Genomic DNA, 13411 nt, shown 5'->3' on the forward strand with positions numbered 1-13411 from the left:
TGCTTATTAAAGTGTCTTCAAGCAACTCCGTTTACAGTCAATAATCTAAATGAACTCCATTGCTGACAGTGTTGTTAAGTCGCAAATAATGTGTTCAAAAATGAAACGTGCCAAAAACCTTCTCTAGTTTGAAATGATTATGATTTATAAATCTGACATCTGAGTTAATCAGTGATTTTTATTATTATTATTTTTTTATGCCAAAATAAAAGCTGGTTTAAAATTCAAAAAAAAAAAGAAAAAAAAAAAAGAAATATACATATTAGTTTTGTAATGGTTTATATAATAATAATAATAATAATAATAATAATAATTATAATAATAATAATAATAAAGATGATTATAATTATATGAATTAGAAATGTTGGTAGCACTTCATAATAGGTTTTAATTTGTTAACACTAGTTAACTACATAAATTAACACAAACTAATATTTAAAAATAACACTAATTTCAACATAAACTATTACATTATTAAACGACAGAGGGAGAGAGAGTGTGTGCGAGAGAGATTATGTGTGTGTAAATGACACAGGCATATCTAATAGCTCATAGTAATGTGTCAACTACCTCTTCAAACATATTTTAAACAGTGTCTTCAATTTTACACAAATAAATGAAGTTTTCAGCAACTGTCACTGTGCTACTATGGTTAATACTAACGTTTGAGGGTGCCAAATGTATTTCGATCTTGAATCAAAACTGACTGGAACTATACCTGTGCATTAAACGATTTTATTGCATACTTTCCAGCCAATCTGAATCAAGAATCTCAACAAATTGGTTTGATTTTGAGAGTTTAGATTTTAATTTTGATTTAAAGTCAACTTTTAGGCAATATGTTTCCACCAAGGAATTTTTTTTTTTTTTTTTTTTTTGCTGCAGAAATGTAAGCACTGTTCTAAAAATTCCCACCTGTGGGCGCTTCTCCAACTGTCAATTTTTTTTACAAATGGCAAACACTCAATGCACATTCAGAGCTTCTGTGGACATGCACCCTCAATAATAATAATATTACTAATAATACTAATACTACTACTACTACTAATAATAATAATAATAATTGCAATTAAATAATTCTCACCTCCACGTGTTCGTGTGAGTTTTCTCTGGGTGCCCCAAAGTTCAAAGACATGCGCTATAGGTGAATGAGTAAACAAAATTGGCCAGAGTGTACAGTATATGTGTGTGAAGGCTAGATGGGACGTGTGTTTCCCAGTGCTGGGTTGCGGCTGGCAGGGGCGTATTAATATAAGGGCTCGGTGGGGCTGAAGCCACAGGGCCCACAGAATGGGGCCCTTGATTGGCTGAAGAATTAATTTGCACTATGACACAGGAAGCGACTTTTTGTGTATTGCTTTCTCTAAAGTACTAATTTAGGAAGTATTGCAAATGTTTTTTTGTTTTGCTGGTTTTGGCAACCTGTTTATGAACTTAAAATTTCATATTATTTCATTAGTTAATTTTGCATAGCCTACTTGCAGGCCTATTTTAATAAATTAGAAAAAATATATACTAGTCAAATACAAATAAATGGTGTAAAATTAGATAATTTTAATTAGTAAAATAATATTAATAACAATAATAATAACAACTATATATATATATATATATATATATATATATATATATATATATATATATATATATATATATATATATATATATAAATTTATTTATTTTTTATTTAATTTTTTATAAAAAAATTTTGTGAAGTGAAAAAATAAAAGGGGAGCCCTTAGATTTGCTATAGCCAAAGGGCCAAGTGTGTTTTTAATCTGGCCTTGGTGGCTGGAAGTGATCGCTGATAAATAAGGAACTAAGCCGAAGGAAAAAGAATGAATGAATGATTCTCTCCATTAATTTACCCTGTTTTAATGCAAAAATTCACATACAGTTTTGTGATCCGTAAATAGATTATGATGTTTCAAACTCAAGCAGAAAATAATTTTTAGTTTATTTATAAATTAGTTCTAGCCCTTAAACAACGCACAAAAACAACCCTTGTCTTCAATTCCATCATTTCCCATCCTGGTTTCGTCCTCTCTGTGTTTTTGTTTGTGCTCTCCTTTACCTGCTCTCTGGTTTTGATCCTGGCCTCCTCTTTGCATTGCTGTGCTGTAGGTGCGGTTGTTGTACTGCTCTCAGGAGGAAGCTGAACAGGTGTTCCTCGCCGCTTGGGCAGCTGGTCAGGCCGGCGCGTCCCATATATGGTTCGCAGTGGGTCCGGCTTTGTCCGAACTGGGCCTGACCGGACTGCCCAAACGCCTGTTCGCGGTTAGACCACAGGGCTGGAGGGACGAACCCCGCAGACGTATCGCCCGTGGGGTGTCCATCCTTACACATGGAGCCGTGGCGCTGCGCAAGGACTACGGAGCCACTGGAGGGCCACACTTTGTCACCAACTGCCAGACGGATGGCAACAGAACACAGAGGATCCGCGGAAGAATGAGGTAAGAGGCTGTTCTTTCACTCATTCAAGATGTGACTTGTGTGTTTTGGATGGAGGGATACAACGTGTCTAAGCTTCAACTGAATAATCTCATTAACAAGAATAAGGATGAAAAATGTTCATTGACGAATGTTTTTTTCAAGACTAAGACGAAACGATATGGATATCATTGGATATTAACAGTGAATACGTCAGCATGCAATATCACTAATGACAATAGATGAGACTAAAACATAGTCAAAAAGATCAGAGCAATTCCATGCAAATGTCAACCTTGGCATGAAAAAAAAGACGTTTTCACCAAAGTGGAAATCTTCCGCTCTCCCTTGTGAAGCAAATACAGAAGTAACTGAAACTGCAATTCATCGACTCTCCTTAGGGGGCTGGCTCCAGGAAGTCCAGATGTTCACTGACTGCAATGCTAAATTGGCCAAATTTATAGCTGATAAAAACATGTTTACAGCCTGGTACAAATAATATTTTTGGTTCAAATAGCTAATATTACCCTTCATGACAACTGTGAGGGGGTGGATTTTTTTATAACTTATCCATTTCATTTTTATTAAGTCTGCATAATTAACGGCGTGGCCACTTGAGTGACAGCCATGTCTTGCTGGTCGCCGTCATGTCATTCAGGCTGATAAGCTGTTGAGCTCGGCATATACATCGTATTTTTTGTTTTGTTTTATGTAGCTTTACACTGTCAGTTGCTTTTTAGAATTATTTCCTTCAATTATCAGATAATATGACATGCTGTGTGCTCACAAACCATTCAAGTTATATACTTAAATACCATCTCTATGAATGTGTTTGTTTTATTTAAGATAATTTATCATTTATAATTGTCTTTAGACCTTTAATGCAGTCCAGAATCTGACAGATTGATTAGCTGTAGGCTCTTGAACAGTTGTCTAAAACCTTGTCATACAATTTTATGCCTGGATTTCATAAATAGCCTTTCAATTACTAACACAGACGATATTTGAAGTATTTGGAAGTAATTTACGTTTTCCTCCTGTTGAAAAACGTCATAAGAACAATGTTTAGTGGCTCAACATGTTACAATGGTGTTTTTAAAAGACTAAACATTTTATTGATTTAGTATACAACCAAGCCCATGTGGTCAGAACACAAACGAGTCACAGGTAATGAAGTATTAAGCGTTTCTCCCAAAGAAAAACCCGTCTAAGCAAAACGCTAGCATCTGCAGCTCCGCTCACATTCTTACGTACTTGCTCACATACTTGTAGCTTCTTTTGCGCTCTTCAGAAACCTATGGGTGACATCACGGATACTGCATCCATATCTTTTACAGTCTATTGCAAAACCCTTTCTGTGTTTTATGTGTAGGCTTGTATTTTACTGTAATGTCAGCGCTTTCAAACAATTATATTTGATTTACCATAGTCACACAAGTGCCAATTTCTTATCTGTCACACCCATAACAGAGAGATGTCACATCCATAACAAAGTTTTTTCCTCATAAATGCAAAAAATTTAACTACAATTAAATATTTATTATATTTATTAATATTTATTAATAATATTAATATTATGCAGTTTAATTCACAGAATTTCTACAAACTATGTTGTTTACTGTAAACTCGCAGACATTTATGGTCACATCCATATAAACATGTTTATTTTCCTCATTTAAAATATAAAACATGTTTACAGATTGATTTAAAAATATAAACAGATTTGTCAATATTATGTTAACATATACTTTCTATGTGAATTAAAAAAAAATTTTAAAGATTTTTTTTTTACTGCAAATGTCACATCCGTAACGCTGGAATTGCTCAAAAACTAACCAACATGAATTTTTGTATTATCCACTGGACCTCTGCATTGTGCTGCTTCTGTATTAGATGAGCAGATTTTAGTTATGTCACTGGCATACTTATATGTATGTTTTTATGTGGCACTGTGTCATAATTGAGATATCTTGACTGCAAAACAAATCTACCTTTTGGTATAAATAAAGTAACCTAACCTAACATTGTCATATTTCAGTTTGTTTCCAACCATAGGCTAATCATATTTTTGTCCCTATTTTTGTAGATGAAATTAACACTGATTTATAGTGATGATGTTGGGTTTTAAATGATAATGTTATTTAACAGTTAAAACAGTAGCTGTTAAAAGTTTGATGCCAGGAAAGTTTTATTTGTTTGAATAAATTAATATTTATTCTTCAAAGGTGCATTTAGTTTTATTTACTTCAAATAAAAATCATATTTTTATGAGACTTTCTGGTCATCAAAAAAGCTGGAAATAATATGTTGTGGTTTTATCAAAAATATTAAGTTAGGTTAGTTTTTAACACTGATTTAAAAAGTATTTTAACACTGGAATAATGATGCTGAAAACTCAGCTTTGCTGTTCAGGAATAAATTACATTTTAAACTATAGTTAAAATGTGAAACAGTTTATATAACTAATATTATTTTACAGTTGTATTGTTTTTACTGTATTTGTGATACAATAAATGCAGGCTTTTTGAGCACAAGACACATAAAACCTTTAAAAATATATATTTTTTGCATTGTTAATATTTTTTACCTCAACTGCAGTGGTACAAATAATTTTGTCAAATTATGTTTGACGTTAAATATTAATGACACTATTTTAAATTATTTGGCAAAGTATTGACACATTTAATGAGTATTTTAATGACATATTCTGTTTGTTTCAATTAAAAAAAAAGTGATCAGAAAAATATTTATGACACAATTATAATGGTCTTACAACAATCATGTTTATGGCAGATGTATGACAAGTAATGTCTTGTTCATGTCAAGTTGTCATGACAAAGACAGGTTATGATGTATTTGTTTATGTCAAGCTGAAATAGCAAAGATATCTAAAACAATGTCTTCTTTGGATTTGAACTTCTGATTTACAACGTATGATACTTAATGACAATTGTCATAAGGATACATAAGATATCTTTTGTTATGTCATAATTATAAGGTCTTATGAACACTCCAAGTAAAATATTAGAAAATCTTACTGAGCACAACATTTCAAGGGTTGTGTGTATTATATGTAATTTTCTTCAATAACAATTTGGACAAATATTGCATAAGATCTCTAATTTTCTGTGTCATGTCATGATTATAAGGTCTTATGAACACTCCTTCAAATAAAAAAACAAAATACCAAAAAGTCAGTCATTTTTTATTAAAATACTAAAAGATCTTACTGAGCACAACACTTCAAGGATAGTGTGTATTATATGTAAATTTGTCAATAATAATATGGACAAAATATTGCCTAGGATCTCCAATTTCCTGTGTCATGTCATGGTTATAAGGACTTATGGACACTCCTTCAAGTAAAATACCAAAAAATCTTACTGAGCACAACACTTCAAGGATAGTGTGTATTATATGTAAATGTGTCAATAATAATATTGACAAAATATTGCATAAGATCTCCAATCTCCTGTGTCATGTCATGATTATAAGATCTTATGAACACTCCTTCAAGTAAAATACCAAAAAGTCAGTCAGTTTTGATGAAAATACCAAAAAAATCTTACTGAGCACAACATTTCAAGGGTAATTTGTGTTATATGTAATTTTGTTAATAAAAATATTGACAAGATATTGCATAAGATTTCCTATCTCCTGTGTCATGTCATGATTATACGGTCTTATGAACACTCCAAGTAAAATACTAGAAAATCTTACTGAGCACAACATTTCAAGGGTTGTGTGTATTGTATTTAATTTTCGTCATTAAAAATTTGGATAAAAATTGCATAAGATTTCAAATTTCCTGTGTCATGTCATGATTATAAGGTCTTATGAACAGTCCTTCAATTAAATATCAAAAAGTCAGTCAGTTTTGATTAAAATACCAAAAAATCTTACTGAGCACAACACTTCAAGGATAGTGTGTATTATATGTAAATTTGTCAGTAACAATATGGACAAAATATTGCATAAGATCTCCAGTTTCCTGTGTCATGTCATGGTTATAAGGTCTTATGAACACTCCTAAAATTAAAATACCAATAAATCTTACTGAGCACATTTCAACATATTTTATGTAATTTTATTTGTCAATAAAAATAAGTAATGGGAACTAATGAATAACAAATAAAAATTTGGTGTCATCACCCATGCTTATATCTGCCGTATAATTCGCTAACCACCCCCAAACTAGTTTCTACCAGGCACAATCAGCACCTTGAGTACTTCAATGAAGCCATTATCATTCATTTCCACAAAAACACGCCTCCTTTCTGTATAAATTAGACTCACTGCACAGTATATTGCGCTCCATTCTCCCAAAACCCCAAGCTGTTTCCCTGTGCAATTATATCACCGCCCAATGAAAGCAGGTGACAAATGAATCTTTATATAAAAGGGATGTTTGTGTGCACTTTCTAGCGATCATGACGGCAATAAATCAGCAGATGATTATCAAATGATGGAGAAGAGCGGTATAGCTGGGCATTTGTCCAAATGCGGGTGGTAAAGTGCACTTTCTGCATTTTTAAGAGATTATGTAGGTGTCTGGAACTCAATGATGGAGCTACATTGCAAATTATGCCATGCTTATTGCGCTCGACACAGGTTTTGTGAATGTGCACACGATGCATTTCATTTAGTGAATCCGTTGCTAAATCAGCAAAGTCAAATTAGTCTTGTTTATACAGATCTGATAACAGTGTGATCTTGAGTTTCTTTAAAAAGGCCTCTATTTATGTTCACCCTGAGAACTGTGTTTAATGCTCATCTCTTCTGGCATTAACCTTCAACTTTTCTGCTTTGTTGCGTTCATAATAAGTCAGGTAATCCTTAATGACACTCTTTAAAGAGAGTGAAAGTGCTGCACCTTTGAGGCACGAACGTCCTTCACTGCCTTTCCATAGGGACTGTTAGGGGGGAGGTGTTCAACATGCCCCTGTGTTTAAGAAGACAACGTGGGTGGGAGGGATAAACAATAGCGTATTTGATGCTACATCTGCCCTGAGAGAACGCAGCACAATAAAGCTAGAATAGTCCCATTATAATGAACTAGCATGTGTCAGTTCTGTTTAATATAAAGGTTATCTAACGTAAGACTGAGTCATTTTAAAGGGATAGCTCATGCAAAGATGATAAGTGTTAATTTACTCTGCCTCAGGTTAATATGTAGGTGACTTTTTTTTGGAGGAAGGAAATTTTTAGTTAAAGCCATCCTTGGTGAGTCGTAAAATGTCAATGACTTTAGAAAAGCATGTACAGGCAGAAAGAAATTAATAACTGTGGCTCCAGATGATATTTTGATTATGTTTGCATGCAGTATTTTAGGGCTGTGCAATTAATCGAAAATCCGATTTCGATTTCGACTTCGGCTTCTAACAATTATGAAAAACCATTAATCGAGATAAACGATTATTGCATCATATACCGCCCCCCTTTCTAGTTGTACACATTTGTTGCTCTGCAAAGCTCAGTTCCACGTGAAAATGACTAAAAGCATGTACTGTAATGTAATGTTTGCAGCATGGGATGCTCATCATTCATGCTTTTAAAAGCACAGGCTTCTGTGTGTGTGTGCGCGCTCAGCTTCGGAGACGTGCAGAGCACACACATCTAACGGCATCTTAATGCGAGCGCTTTAATGGTCAGATACTTCCACATTTGTGTCAGAGCCTGGTGTTTAGTGATTATTTATATTAACCCTCATTTGTGTAATTAACAAACCAGTTGGGAATCAAACAACACGTGAAAGAGAAACCATATTAGAGCCGCACTGCTCTTAAAGTGACAGCGCACAATATTGCTGCTGCCGACTGTTTTTATTATTAATCAAACAACAAAAGGACAAAATCACTCACTGCTCTTGACTAAAATACTTTTGCAGCTGAAGTTTTTTTCTTACAGTGAAGATTTCCCTTTCCTTATTTACAGGGAGGAAGATAACTGTGCATATATACAGTTAAAGTCAGAATTATTAGCCCTCCTGAATTATTAGCGACCCTTTCCCCCAATTTCTGTTTAACGGAGAGAAGATTTTTCTCAACCCATTTTTAAACATAACAGATTTAATAACTCATTTTCTAATAACTGATTTATTTTATCTTTGCTATGATGACAGTAAATATTATTTTTTAAGATACTAGTATTCAGTTTAAAGTGACATTCAAAGGCTTAATTAGGGTAATTAGGCAAGTCATTGTATAACAGTAATTTCTTCCGCAGACAATCAAAAATATATATAGCTTAAAGGGGCTAATAATATTGACCCTAAAATAGGTTTCAAAATATTAAAAACTGCTTTTATTCTAGCCGAAATAAAACAAATAAGCCTTTCTCCTATATATATATATATATATATATATATATATATATATATATATATATATATATATATATAGGATATATATGTCTGTCAGCATCTCAAAAAATGACTTTTAGCATTTCGTGACCCTTTAACTTTGTCCATTCCATGTTTTTACTGCACAGAAATGAGTTCAATAATAAAATAATAATAATAATAATAGTAATAATAATAATATTAATAATAATATCAATAATAATAATAATAATTTTTTTTTCACTGTGTCTGATGTCTTTTTTTTGCCATTAGATGTTTTTATATTTATTTCCCCATATTCTTAATTTAATTTTTATTTCACTGTATTTATTTTATTTTAATTATATTATTTATATGGCAAATTCACACACTTATATTTAGGTTACAGTGCATTTTAAAAAAAATTAAAAGCTTCATTAAGCAACCTAATAAAAATATACAGCCAGCGGTTTTACATGCCTTAACAAAATATGCAACATTTATAATCTAACATTTTCGATGCACATGTGCCCCAGAGATTTCTGAATATGACTGTGAAAATAGTCTGATTCAAGCGTTTACATGTTCAACTTCTTTGCAGTTGGATCGGATCAGAAAAGGAATAAACCACCCCTTCCAATATGATCAAAATTTTATTAGGATCGAGTTCAATTGGATTGATTAAGGTGTTTAAATTAACACTTAACAATCCGATTGGCCCACCAATCTGATTACAAACAGATTATTTTGGTGGATGTAAACATAGCCACTGAGACTTTATGAAGTGATATGATTGAATTGTGAAAGAAACTGAACATTATTAAGATTATTGCCTATAATTAGACCCACATCGAATCTTTGCACCCGTTTTTAGTCCATCATTCAATATCTTTATTTACTTATCTGCATGCAAATATGTATTTATTTATATTTTATAGTAATTTCAGAAATATTATAGAATCATATGCAAATGTTGATGATTTATATACAACAGTTTGTAAATGAATATGTTCTTTCTTTTAATGCATATTATATAAGCAAGATACTGTAGCTTTGATTACAAGTCAAGTGGTGCTAATTTCTGCACATTTGTAGATTTTCATTTATTTATTCATTCATTCAATTATTTTATTTTTATTATTATATTTTTTTATTTATTTACATTTTTTAAAATAATTTTATTTATTTATTTATTCAAATTCTGTACAAAAATAGCAGAAAAAAAGTCACCAGAATTTCACAACCTGAGTGCACTTATGACTGTTTAGAGTAAAGTTTCCTGTCACACGGTGGCATGTTCACCTGCACAAACTTACACATGAACTAGCTGTTTGCCTATAACAGACAGAGAGGATGCATTTGTTGTAATGTTGATCAAAATTGTACACAGTTGTGTTTATCCTGAATATTCTAACTTGTATTAAAAGTTGGTGTTTTTGGGGGCAATCTCAATTGGGATTATTGAGGATGTCTTCATACCTTGGACATTCATTTGTTGTCTTTCTTTTGAAATCTGGTGCATTAGTTTGGGTTGCTGAGACATACAGTACACTACATGAAGATATCAATCACATTCACATCTGCACCAAAACAAATGTTCCAAGATTGCCTGAAAGAGTTTGACTCTAGAGCTGTTTGGTTGGGATGAGAAAGTTATCCGACCAAAAGCGAACCAAGTCGCATCAACATTCATAAAGAGATATTTATTGCATAAAAACCAGAAGTGCCTGATTCTGTGAGTAAGCACATCAGTTATTACAGCGAGCACCTCTTCATCTTCAAATGAGGTGTAATGGCTCTTCTCTGTCCACAGCTTGCAAAGCCTTGATTCATGTTGCAAGGCTATTTTATTTTCTATAAATACTTTTAAATTTAATTATTTATAATTTTCTAGTTTTAGCAATGATGACAGCTACATGCTTATGTGCATGTGTCAGATAGAGCCACAATAAGTCTACAGGGAAGGAATGCTAATATGTGACCATTGTGAGGGCCGTTGTATTCACTTTCGACTAGTAAATATATTTATTTTGTTGCAGTTTGCAATGCTGCCTTATAAAGTGAATTGAAACAAGAAGGAACCATGGCATTGTTACACATTTTGTTTCAAAACTAAGCAAATTACCTATCATCACTTTTGAAAGCAACAGAAAGATCACACTCCAGGCTGTCAGGAACAAGCTAATTTTTGGGTGAATTATTCCTGTAACTTGAACATGTGAGGCTGGTATTTGTATTCATATTAATCACATATGATTCTCAATCATTCACAGTGTTAAAACCAAAATGTTACTGAATGAAATGTTAAAAAAAGAGAACATAGTGTATATATAGTACTATATATGTGTTATATACTGTAAAAATGCTAGCTGTGGTTGCTTTTTGTCGCAATATGGTAGAAAAGTCATAATTTACAGTGAACTTCTGTATTTTGTTCATTTATATGTGCACTAGACTATCGAATAATGTGCCAAAGCTCATCACAAACAGCTTTTGCACAAGCAAAGAAACATTCTACCGTGGAGAAGGTGCTCTTTGTCAAATAACCATAGTAATTTCATTGGGTGCTCTCACACTAGGGTATCTGAACCGTGCGTGGGCACGATTCCGGATTCGTTTGACAAGTGTGAATGCTTCAAATTGGGCCAGGCGTGGTTCAGTTGGCCGGCTCTGGCCCGGTTGGAAGAGGTGTGCCAGAGCATGGTTTGGTTGGGCTTTAGCATGGTACTCTTTAGTGTGAGTGCAAATCGCACCTGAGCCCGAAACTGAAGACTCGACGTCACTTTTAAGGGAGTTTCATATGGATTTATTAATCATTGTTATTTTTTAATGAATGCAAACTGTCATAGTTTATTAAAGATACAAACCCCTCGCTGCACATCAGCTACACAGTCAGCAAACCTCCTAATACGTGCAACGTATTCATATTTCATGATAATTTCTGAGCATCAGAAGTGGTGGATCTGTTTCGCAAAACATTTAATGTTGTGTCACTGCATCCCAAACGATTAAAACGATATAACTAAAGCAATCTACTGTGCTGAGCGAGAGCGCTTCTCTTTCTGTTAAACTGAACAGTTGCATCATCAATAGCCCCTTTCACACATATAGACCCTTTCGGTAAATTACTGGCAATTTTCCGTAAAGGTCTGTATTTGTGAACAGGCCCTTTTTGAAAACGCCGGTAATATCATTGCAGCAATTTACCAGAAAGAGAAGTTTAACATTACCGGTAATTTGCCGGAATCCAGCTCTGTGTGAATGCAGAAGGAAGACTGCCGGAAAGAGTGCAATCACGATTAGAATGCACTGATGTGAGACGTCTACTCCAGCCAATTAGAACATCAGAACATTCAGACAGATTCAGATCCGTGCTGTTTATGAAAATATAAGCCTTTGGATAGTTTTCCTTACACATTTAGCTGCTAGTTGTTAGTCAGATAACAATTCTATGTTCCTTCTTAATGCCAACTGTGTAAAAAATTATTAACAACAGCCAGAGTAAAGTAAAAGGTGTTAATCACCATTCATAGCAAGTTTTAAACATACTGTAGTAGAGAGAAATGACATGAGCAGGAAGTCTCAGCGTAACACCCAACAGTGTGACTCACACTCATTACACATCACAAGAGGACTGATGGGGAAAAGAGATTCACCTGTTTAGTGCTGCTGTTGTAATCACGAATGGCTAAATGGGATTATACATAATGCTTCCGCGTGTATTTATCGCCACAATCTTTCATAAGGAATTTTGTGAGGAATGTTCACAAAAGCCTCATAAGAGCAGAACAGAGGAAACTTAGCTTTTTCAAACTTGTTCACCCAGTCAGATATATATATATATATATATATATATATATATTTTTTTTTTTTTTTAAGTGCGCAGTCTTCATTTTGCCAAAAGCATATTGGATTTAAGATAAAAAGATTCATTTGAGGCAGTCACAAAGAATGTCACATTTAGGCGGGTATTTTACTGGTTTAGATTAAGCGCTCGAAATAGAGTGACTGCCTCCCTTTGATTCCATCGCTGAAGGAAATAAAATGGTTACCTTCACCACAGTCTTGCAGCAATCTGACCTAATTAGGATGTTTGTGAAGTGTTGGGTGTGAGATTTCCTCTTTGACGTGTCCTCAGAGCCTATTCTACTAATTCTTTCTGGGTCTCTTCCATCTCAGCTGACTGATTGTGCTCTGTTCTCTCTGCAGGTATTTCAGTAACATCACTCTCGGTGGGCGGGACTATTCCTTCAGTAACGAGGGCTACCTGGCCAATCCCTTTCTGGATGTCATCTCCTACACGCCTGGGAGTGGCTGGGAAGACGTAAGAACTAATCAGAATTCTATTTCTGTGCGTTCTTGTGTAACTGCTGTTATGGATTGGTAATGTCCAGGATGAGACGCAGCATTGCAGTAGCCATGCTGAGCACTGCAGTAGCAATGCGCTGAAATGGATTTTGAGGGAAGACCACATATCATTCAAGATTTCTGTTTATGATTTTTTTTCTTGTGCACTGTTAATTACAGTGCACATAGGAAGGATTTAAAGGTGGCGACAGCGCATTGCTCTAATAAAGTGTGCGATTTATTTCATCATGACTATCGTGATGATCTACTGAGAGCTGAAAACCTAATGTTCCAGTTTGTAGCAGTAAGGCATCT

The 13411-nt window shown here is 33.8% G+C and overlaps 1 protein-coding gene across 1 annotated transcript in view; it reads left to right on the forward strand.

Moving 5' to 3' along the window:
- LOC130243116 (uncharacterized) overlaps positions 1 to 13411 on the forward strand; it is a 126075-nt gene that overhangs the window by 25536 nt on the left and 87128 nt on the right. Inside the window, 2 exon segments of the mRNA XM_056475174.1 lie at positions 2125 to 2453; positions 12959 to 13073. Of these exon segments, the coding sequence (XP_056331149.1) occupies positions 2125 to 2453; positions 12959 to 13073 (444 nt within the window).

Source organism: Danio aesculapii, chromosome 16 (assembly GCF_903798145.1).
Source record: "Danio aesculapii chromosome 16, fDanAes4.1, whole genome shotgun sequence".
NCBI lineage: Eukaryota > Metazoa > Chordata > Actinopteri > Cypriniformes > Danionidae > Danio > Danio aesculapii.